Source organism: Babylonia areolata, chromosome 1 (assembly GCF_041734735.1).
Source record: "Babylonia areolata isolate BAREFJ2019XMU chromosome 1, ASM4173473v1, whole genome shotgun sequence".
Classification (NCBI taxonomy): domain Eukaryota; kingdom Metazoa; phylum Mollusca; class Gastropoda; order Neogastropoda; family Buccinidae; genus Babylonia; species Babylonia areolata.
In genome coordinates this window covers 56,048,365-56,058,719 of record NC_134876.1, presented here as the reverse complement: position 1 = coordinate 56,058,719, position 10,355 = coordinate 56,048,365, and the positions used below count along the sequence as shown (strand labels likewise).

General features: G+C 43.8%; 2 protein-coding genes across 2 annotated transcripts in view; both read left to right on the top strand.

Annotated features, from left to right (window-relative positions):
• Positions 1 to 7,597, top strand: part of LOC143284921 (uncharacterized) — a 70,540-nt gene extending 62,943 nt beyond the window's left edge. Inside the window, exons 45-52 of the mRNA XM_076592103.1 lie at positions 719 to 884; positions 1,983 to 2,188; positions 3,506 to 3,758; positions 4,446 to 4,661; positions 5,389 to 5,535; positions 6,021 to 6,180; positions 7,249 to 7,375; positions 7,586 to 7,597. Coding sequence (XP_076448218.1) covers positions 719 to 884; positions 1,983 to 2,188; positions 3,506 to 3,758; positions 4,446 to 4,661; positions 5,389 to 5,535; positions 6,021 to 6,180; positions 7,249 to 7,375; positions 7,586 to 7,597 — 1,287 coding nt within the window. The remainder of the gene's footprint in view (positions 1 to 718; positions 885 to 1,982; positions 2,189 to 3,505; positions 3,759 to 4,445; positions 4,662 to 5,388; positions 5,536 to 6,020; positions 6,181 to 7,248; positions 7,376 to 7,585) is intronic.
• Positions 7,598 to 8,071: 474 nt separating this feature from the next.
• LOC143284849 (collagen alpha-2(IV) chain-like) lies at positions 8,072 to 9,618 on the top strand. Its single transcript, XM_076591985.1, has one exon. It carries the CDS (start codon positions 8,072 to 8,074, stop codon positions 8,318 to 8,320), a length of 249 nt encoding a protein of 82 aa, XP_076448100.1. The 3' UTR covers positions 8,321 to 9,618.
• Positions 9,619 to 10,355: the final 737 nt, after the last annotated feature.

Genomic DNA, 10,355 nt, shown 5'->3' with positions numbered 1-10,355 from the left:
CGCCACTACGTCTCTCCAACAACAGCCTACCCTCTCCCCCCCACTCGCCCCCCACCCCCCACCCCACATGAATCTGCCGACACTGACATGACTCACCCCAAGCACAGGATTGGAAGGGTATCGAAACTGAGGTCACCACGAGAGCAGGGCATGAAAGGCCACATAATTTGGGACTTTTTTGTATTGTCGATGAAGATGAAGGAGGATAACGATGATGATGATGACGATGCTGCTATGGAGATCCATTTAGGTTTGGGTTTGGGACTAGATGTCAAGGCTGTACACTACGCTTCATGTGACAGTGATATACCGGCGTCAACCAGGCCCGAAAGATACAGACACTTGCAGTGTTGGTCAGGTACTTAGAGCAACACACCCAAAGACGCATCCGTGAAGTGGATGATACTTGACTGTGTGGCCCCAGTCTTCCCATTTAAGAGCCGGCCGCGGTCCGAAAAACCCACCTCCGCTGGGATTAGAACCCGCGTCCTCCCATACGTCAGTACGCGACGCTAACCACTTCGCCACGGTGGCTGGTGGACCTCGGTTCGTCGTCTCATCCGAGAATCTAGCGTCCAGACCACTACTCAAGGGCCAGTGGAAGGGAAGAAAATACCAGCGAGTGTGGTATTCGAACCAGTGCGCACAGATTTTCTCGCGTCCAAGGCAGACGTATTGCCGCTAGGCTACCACTCCCCTTGATACCGCTGTTCAACAGGGCGATCGTGGGGATCCTGGCGAAGGGTACCCAGGATCCCCGGGTCCTGCGGGTCCTGAGGGAGAGAGAGGGGAGAGGGGGGACCCTGGCCTACCCGGCCCACCTGGAAGAGAAGGACCACCTGGACTACCTGGCGAGTTCTCCATCGGTTCGCCAGGAGTTAAAGGTGTGTGTGTGTGTGTGTGTGTGTGTGTGTGTGTGTGTGTGTGTGTGTGTGTGTGTTCACACCTGTTATTTTTCTGTTTGCTTGTTTCCCACGATCAATGCGTAAATCGCTCTGTTTTTTTTTTCTCTCCGAATGACTCTCTCTGTCTCTGTCTGTTTGTCTCTTTTCTTACTGATTTCTCATTTTCTTGTTCATCTCTTTGTTGTTGGAAAGAAATGCCTTCGCTAGTGTGGACTTTTTATGGTGGGTATTCCCGAACGTGACAACCAAAAGTGTTTTGAATAATCACTTTGTAATTTTGAAAGATATATCTATATGTATTTTCAGTGTAAAACTCACGTGAGGTAAAAGAATCTTCACCTTGATGCCAAGAAAAATACATTTGAATAACTCAACACATGTGAACTTTGATCAACCTTTTTTATGGACAAGCTATATCGAAATTAGACAGACCAGAAAAAACTAGACTATAAGAAAGGAAAAAAGGAATGTGTTGGTTCGTTACAGATATAATTCGTGTTTACGTTTCTTCTTTTTCCACATACGCATCAGCATGTTGAAAATGACCCGGCCTGACACGGCATTAACTCTCCTTATTAGAACTGTTAATTAGAACTGTTAATTAAAGTGCCATATCCTTCGTAGGGAGAATTATACAGTGAATGTTGTTTAAGGAACTGATGGTTAATTTGTTTTGAACACAGATATCTTAGTTTTCACAATTAGATTCAAATACGTTGCCATTTTTTAACGGCCTTCTTCATTTTTAGTTTCATATATACTCAAATGCTGCGAAAAAACATTTTTGTTTTTCAAGAGTATTCCATCTGTCTTTCTATATTAGCTTTGACATTTTGATTCAAATGCTTTGCCGTTTTTGTTTTTTTGTTGTTGTTGTTGTTGTTTTTTTAGGCTATCTTCATTTTTAGTTTCAGAAAAACGCAAATGCGGCAAAAAAACATTTTATTTGTCAAGAGTATTCCACGTGTCTTTCCTTCCCATTTGGTTTTCTTTTTTCTTTCTTTACCATTTGATCACTTCCTTTTCTTCACTTCTTTTCCTTATATGGGAATGATGAACTATGTGTATCGGTCACAGGAGAACCAGGGCTGCCTGGCCTTGACGGCTACCCGGGTAGTCACGGAATAGAGGGTCCCCCAGGCCCCAAGGGAGACCCAGGCACACCCGGCACGAAGGGTCCCCCAGGTGCCAGAAGTCAGGATGGGATACCTGGTGAACCAGGCCCACCTGGGCGGGACGGATACCCCGGGGAACCTGGGAGGCAGGGTCCACCTGGCCAAAAGGTAGGTACACACATGTATCTGTTTATTTGCTTACCTGCCAGCCTTTCTGTTTGCGTGCCAGCTTGGCATCCTCCTTTACTGTCAATCGACCATCCAGTTTTTTTCCTCCATCCCCAGCTCCCTGTCTGTCCACCTGATTATTACCCACCAAACCATTCAGCCGCTTTTGTATTGATCTTACCTTTGTATGAATCATTTCCAAGAATGTAGGCATATTGCTTCTCTTAAGGACATAGACTATTAAAACAAAGCTAAAGATTTATGAGTTTTTGTTAGAATGTGTCTTGTGTTAAATTAAGCACAGATAGTTTCAAATGTTCTTTTTTTTTTTTTTATTGACTTCAGTCAGTCAAAATTTGCTTTTCATTGAGCCTTGTGGTCGGAAACTTTGTTCATTCAGTTTGACTAAGTGCGTTGGGTTACGCTGCTGGTCAGGCATCTGCTTAGCAGATGAGGTGTAGCGTATATAGATTTGTCTGAACGCAGTGACGCTTCCTTGAGAAAGTGCACTGAACTCAATTCATTCAGTTTGAGGATGCACCTTTGCGATTACTTAAAAATGCGGCAAGTATTGCACCAAACGTACTCACGTGTGGGAAACAAAGCACGCACAAGAGCGCGCGCTTCATTCCAACCCTCTTCTCCTCCTGTACACACCAGAAACACACAAAAGGGACGGGCGAGTGTGTGTGTAAGGAGGTGGGTGGGAGAGGGGTGGGGTGGGGGGAGGTAGTTTAGCAGACGTCGGATGTGGCAGACACACAACGGGAAGAGGCTGGTCTGGCTGAAGAAACGGTCGTCAGGTTGTGTCGTGAAATTCGGGACACAGACAACATCAGAATAATGAAAGCGATTTTCAACGTGGAAAACAGACAGCAGACACAAGCAGTGCATTTGAAATTAAACTAAACATCGTTCTATCTGTCATAACTATCGAACGCTAGGGCAGAGAGTGGCAGACCGACATATAATCTGACAGGCAGAGGACAGGCAGACAGATAAAAATGTTTGTTTTTCTGAGTTGGGACAAAAAAAAATTGACTTGCCTTCTGCAAAAAGTAATAGACATAATAATAATGATAATAGTAATATTGTTGATAAGGAATTAGAAATAATAATAATAGTAATAGTAATAATGATAATAATAGTAATGAATAATAATAATAATAATAATAATAACAATACTACTACTATTACTACTGCTACTACTAAGGAATAAGAAATACTTACACCTCAAAGTACAAACAGCATGTATATACGGTCGCTTTGAATAAAGCAAAAATTGCATATGGCTGTCTAACGTACCGCACACACCAGGGCTCAGACGGGGAGCCAGGACTGCTAGGACTGCCGGGCATTGCAGGCCCCAAGGGGGAGCCTGGCCGCGGTGTGCCGGGAAACAAAGGCAGCAAGGGAGACCCTGGGGACGCTCAAGTTGGCATCAAGGGGGAGCCCGGAGACAGGGGGCTGCCAGGGGAACCCGGCATACCTGGGTTGTCAGGGGAACCGGGGATTCCTGGGGAGAAGGGGGATCTTGGAGAGCCTGGGATAGGGTCACCTGGTTTGAAAGGTGAGTTTTGTGAATGAAGACAACGGTGGCGGAAAAAGGCGTCAACGCCATGAGCAGTGTTGTCCTGGTTATCTTGTTTTAATTGTCGTTCTTGATGCTTCTTTTGCGTCTCCTGTCTCTCCCCTCCCCCCAGCCCCGTTCTCCTCCTTCAGGGTATTATACTAACACATGTATGATAAATTGGTGCGTGGATAATGCTTTTATTGTTAACGTACCAATAGCAGTGGTTTCTTTGGTTGAAACAATGAGGTATTTGTGCTTTACACTATCACGGCAACATAACGTTTGTCAAAATAGCAACAGTATGCTTGAAGTAATGAGGCAATTTAGGTTTGTAAATACTGTCAAACGAACATAACTTTTGTAGGCCAGCTATGATTGCTGCGTTCAAGTTGTGCATGTTCAAGCTTGAACTTTGACCTCCCCCGTTCCCATCTGATAATCTCTTTGAAACAAAAATGATATCAGAGCTAATTCTGTCAACTGTATCCATGGAATCACGTTTTTGTTGTGTAAGCTTAATGTTGCACTACATTATTAAAAAAAAAAAGTAAGTTGTCATGTTCATGTCCACTGTGGTATCTCAGGTAAAAAGTGATGGTTTTTATCAAATAAAAGACGATTTTGCGCAACGGGGTTAAAAAAGCATTTCCATACAATTTACAAATACGTCTCACTCGTATTCAGGTGAGAAAGGCGACGTGGGTTTGGGCCTACCCGGGATGCAAGGCGAGCCAGGCATCCCTGGACTACCCGGGGAGCATGGTCCAACGGGAGAGCGCGGTGAACCGGGACCGCGGGGCCCTGAGGGCATTGGGCAGAAAGGGGAGAGAGGTGGACCTGGCTCTGTGGGCGAGAAGGGCAGACCGGGTCAGGGACTACCGGGTGTCGCTGGTCCACCAGGTTCGCATACATACTTTAAAAAAAAGGTTTCTTATACGATTCCATACACACGCTTCACACATACACAACATTGTTTTTGGATTGTCATTTGATTCTTTATACTCTGTCACTTTCACTGTCACAGTTGAATTTTTTTTTCAATCATGTCAGTTCGATTTTTCTAAACAAACACGTTGTTCAACCAATAACAATAATGAATAACTTTCCAAGTTTCTTCGCGTGTTTTACTATCTATTTCCTCAAAATCCCAGCGGACCGAACCGTGAAGGCCATAATAGGACTGTGTCGTGCCTTCAGCCTCGAAATGGTCTCTTCTATCTGGTAAGCAACAGTGATTAATTCAATGAATAAGCTCAAGACAAAGCCGCACATGAAACAAAATCCCCTTATCGGTTCGAACGAAACAGCAAAGCTGCCCACCTCAGTATCACACCTGAACAGACGAAACACTCAGTTATTTATCATCGAATTCACTAGATTATGAAACAACAGCTAAGCCACGTTGTGCTGAAGACTCCAGCCTTTCCGCCATATGCATGACCTCCAGATTAAAAAAAGAGAGAGTAAAATGAATGTCCGTTTTCAAATCTGAATGAAGTTAAAAAGTTGTAAATATTTCTGCAGTTATATATTGTTTTGTAGAGTCTAAATATGCAAGTGCCGATACAAGATTGCCATTTGCCGTTTTTCGTTGAGGATAAATACAATCAGCATTTTACTTTACCAGGTTTGCCAGGTCCTTCTGCCTACCTGTATGTCCGCCACAGTCAGACGACAGGTGTGCCGCAGTGTCCAGGTGGTCACGTGAGGCTGTGGTCAGGGTACAGCTTTCTACATTCAGAGGACGAGGGAAGAGCCTTCAGTCAGGATCTGGGTAAGGGTAGTAAAACGACTGTTACAGTGATACATCTGGGAGGAGATTTGCGGCTGCTTTAGGAAAGAGGTTCACTGTCTTCATGTTCCCTTATTTGCATATATATTGAAAAACAACAAAACAAAACAAAACAAAACAAAAAAACAAGAACAAAAAAACAACTAAACAATATCACTTTGCTTTATATATATATCTTGTTCTCATTATGAAATTATGCTGTGTTCTTAATTTTGCATGTTTCCACAACGTCTGGATACTTAAAGTTATATTGCGGCGTGTTTCTTTATACACAGTATCCAGGTGCAAATGCCTACGGGAACAGTTACTGAGATTCCTATTTAATTTGAAATCTCTCAAGCTGAGGGACGCCCCGTTATCGTGATAATGTTCTTGTTTTACAACGGCATGACGATGACGACCACGACCATCATTACACCATCACCATAATTGTCACCACCACAAAAATATCCATTTGTCCTCACCAGGTCAGTCCGGGTCCTGCCTGCAGAAGTTCAACCCCATGCCACTGCTGTTCTGCAGCATTCACGACGTGTGTAACTACGCCAGTCGCACCGTGACCTCCTACTGGCTGGCCACCACGGAGGCCGTGCCCATGATGCCAGTACAGGGCAGCTCCATGCTCAGGTTATCTGGAAGGTTTTTCATTATTGATGTTTAATGGTGGTAATGGTGGTAGTGGTGGATCTATTTTTGGCATTGATAATGTTGTTAAGATTTCCACTGAGGACGTACCTTTGACTGCACGTGAAAGTACAACACGACGCTTCCATGAATGTCAGTGGTTTAGTGGTTTAATGATGGTAGGGTGGAGTTGATCATTTTGGAGCGGCTTTAACAACGAATGCCACATGCACGTTCTATACTTAAGTTACATAACAAAAAAAGGTGGATCCGGGGTTGGAGCAGGACCACGTTCTCCTGACGACCATGCTGATGATAGCGATCGTGCTGTGACAACCATTGCCATTGTCTATGTTTGTATTCAATTGTATGCTCAGATAAACAGTCCATCGTGTCGGGAGTAAATAATCAGTAAAAAGGTCATCAATCTATGTTCCCTTTTCGGAAGTAACGTACCCAATAACACTCACGTCGAGCCCTGTTCTTTTGACAAAAACAATCATAACGGTGGATCGGACGCTTTCTCCCACTCCGAACTTCTCGATCATGTGATGTCTTATCTGTAACTCAAGTCACTGTGACCAGACGGGCGTAACACTTCAAAAACGCTAATTAACAATTACAACATACAGTCTTGGAGTGTGATGCTTAAAGATAACGAAATTGCTGGATCAAACATGCAGTTTGGCAAGTTTTTTCTCCGTCAATCATTTCGGCGTGTCTGCTTTCATCTGGATTGATTTCAAACAATGTAACGATTAGGCCTTTGGAACCATTTGATGTTCGTATTTGTTATGCACCGTAGATGATGACGTAATTTGTCTATGATTGGGACATTGTGTCATTTTAGAACTGTTTTTGCTGTTCCAAGTTGCGGGTTTCAATCAGAGCGTTTTCTTTGATGTTATTGACGGTGACAGTGGTAGTGGTGGGGGAGGGCGCTAATGTATCTGTTATCGCCGCTTGTTTGGTTTGCATGGAACGCTCGTAACTGCGTTCCAAGGACTACAAATACTGTGAAGCGTTTTTCTTGTCACCAGCGCTGTTTCCATGCGGTATTCCTATGTCCAGGTTCATATCACGGTGCTCGGTTTGCACAGCGCCGGCTCCAATCCTGACCATACATGGGCAGAGTACTAGTCCTCCGGCTTGTCCCACCGGCTGGAAGGCGCTGTGGGCAGGATACAGTTTCCTGATGGTCTGTTCATTCTTCCCACTGTGTGTGTGTGTGTGTGTGTGTGTGTGTGTGTGTGTGTGTGTGTTTGTGCGCTTGCTTGCTATGTTTGTGTTTATGTGTGTGCATATATGTGCGTGTGCGCATATGTGTGTGTGTCTGTATGTGTGGTGTGTGTCCGTGTATGTTTATGTGTGTCTGTGTGTGCTTGTGTATATGTGTTTCATGTCACAGTCCCGACAATAGTGCCACAGCTGAAATTAATCGCTACTACTAAATAAGGTATGTCCCTGGAAAAGAAAAACAAACGACCGCCTGTCTCAGATCATTCGGGGACAGGTTTAAACTTTTCAGCTTTAAGAGAAATCAAATCGGAATATTGAAATTATTAAATCAATGACAGAGACATGATTTTTAGTGTCCGACTACACACAGCAGTCCTTTAATTTACCTGAATAGTTCTGTTGAGACAGGAAAGCTGTAAGATTACTTCCAGGTGATCTCAATGAAACAATTGCCCAATGCCCGTGACCAAAGTAATCGTGTGTGTGTGTGTGTGTGTGTGCTTGCGCATGGGCGCGCGCGCGCGTGTGTGTGTGTGCTTGCACATGCGCGTGTGTGTGTATGTGTGTGCGTGCGTGTGTGTGTATGTGCGCGCATGTGTGTGTGTATGTATGTGTGTGCGTGCGTGCGTGTGTCCCTCAGCATGCAGTGGGCTCCATGAGCGGGGGGCAGCCTCTGGCCTCCCCAGGCAGCTGTCTGGAGCTGTTCTACACCAACCCCTTCATCGAGTGCAGCAGCCGCGGCCAGTGCCACTTCTTCTCTGACAAGTTCAGCTACTGGTTGACGGCCCAGCGACACACGGAGCAGCTGGACCCAGAACAACAGACCCTGAAAAACGGTGCCCACAGACATCGAATCAGCCGCTGTCGTGTGTGTGTGTTGGAGAGTCCCCAGACCCTGTCCTGATTCATTCGTGGGGTGTGTGTTTGAGCAGACTGTTTGCCTTTGTCATAACTTGGTAGATGCGTGCGCGTGTATGTGAGTGTTTACCTGGGTGGGCTGCTGTCATTGCGTTTGCGGTTTGCTGGAGTGTGTGGTAGGACTGGTCATACATGTGTGTGCCTGTGTGAACCCAGCCTGAAGCAGTCAACCGTGTGTGCCTCGTCTATAGTGAACGATGAAAAAGACAGTATCTGTGTCTTAGGTTTGGATGTAAAACATGGTGTGTTTCTTAACAGTACAGTAATGGTTTTATGTCAAAACAAAACTCTTCCCATGATGATTCCAACCTGACAGACATAATAGCAATGCTGCACACACACACACAGAGAAAGAGAGAGAGAGATTACTATTTTTCAATTATTTCTTTAAAAATGTATATGCCATTCTGTATTATTTTGTTTTGTTGTCTTTTTGCTTAGCCTCGTTAGTGATATAAAAAGTGCTACTTATTTGTATGATTAAGTAGCGTCGAAAAAGAGGGAAATCCTGTGATAAGGAACGAGAATCTGTGAAAACCCAAGAGTGTGTCGCCAGCATTTAGAATAGTTATTGTTGTTCTATCTCAACAGTTTGTTTCTGCTTCGACCAGCTACGTGAGACAGATATAACAGTCGATTAGCATTTGGTCAGTTTCTTGTCAGCAGCCACGTTTGGTGGGTATCTTTGGTGCTATGCTTATCACTACTACCTCAGATATGTCAGCGAATATACAGACTGTGGGCAGTGCCGATTTCGCAGCGTGTGACACCTATTCCATACTGTCGAGCTCCGAGAAGCTAAAAAAAAATTCTTGGTGCCAAGGTGATTAGCCTTACTGCTTCTGAGGCACTCATTATCGTATGTCTTTGCCATGATTCGCAGTCATACACAGGTCATAATAATTATTATCTGCATTTCATCAAGGAATATTGTCTGAGGAAACATAACGTATCATGGCTGTTAGCAGTGTTCTTTTATAACGTAAGCCTGTTTCATTACTCACGGGTGTGTGTGTGTGTGTGTGTGTGTGTGTGTGAACTTCGTAACAATTACATTTCCATTTTATTACGTTGAAATGGTTGCATTAGAATTGCTTTTTACCAGTTCAGTGCATTTCATTTCTATTTAGCTGAAAGTCCATTCAGTCTGATGAAATATTATCAACAAGTGCTCGCGTTGTTGCAATGGAGATGCTATGTGTCTGTTTGCGTTTTCTTGTGTGATCAACATGCGTGTATATTATACCGACTTGTTAAAATGATTATATTATTGTTAATTAAGTGTATGTAGATATCAGATAAAATAAATACGTTTCCTGCTTTTATAATATTTATCTCTCAGGACACATTACTCTATCCTCTGAATCCTCGTGTGTGCATGTGTGTGACGTGAGTTTTATCCATACATTCCAGGGACAAATTCGCCTGTGTTGTTGATGGTAGAGTACTCTGTAAAACTGTGGTCCTGATAGCATACGCAGTGCCTGCCCTTGATATATCTATTGATCCGGTTCCGATGTTGGTAAATTGGGAACTGGGGCACTTGTGCACAACAATTGTTCAATTTCAGTGACAGTATTTACTGATACACTTGTCGGATTAAGAAAAAAAAAGAGTTTCGTTTTGAACGGTATAAAATGCAAATTTAATCAATGAAGTCACGGGCATACTTTTGGTAAAAACAACTTTCACAGCCAAACGGAGGTTTACATTCCAGATAAATCAATATAGTGACAGAGCAGACTGTGCTTTCTTCACGTAGAATCCAGCCTCTTTCCTAAGGAGTTTCAGTCACATTTCTGGGTACCCTGGCAACTGACAACTGAGGCAATGGCATCTTCACGAACAGACAAACAAGGTTTATATCGAAGATTCTCTCAATACAAGACCGGCACTCCGGAAAACGTTAATCAGAACTCATGGCCACATCAAACGCCTTTTTGTAGTGGCGTAGAATTATGTGTGTGACGTGTATTTTCGCATATGAAATAATTGTATATTTTCGCGTTGTTTTTGATTTA

Coding starts and splice junctions, on each gene's coding strand:
- LOC143284849 (XM_076591985.1), top strand. CDS start 8,072: ATGAGCGGGGGGCAGCCTCTGGCCTCCCCAGGCAGCTGTCTGGAGCTG.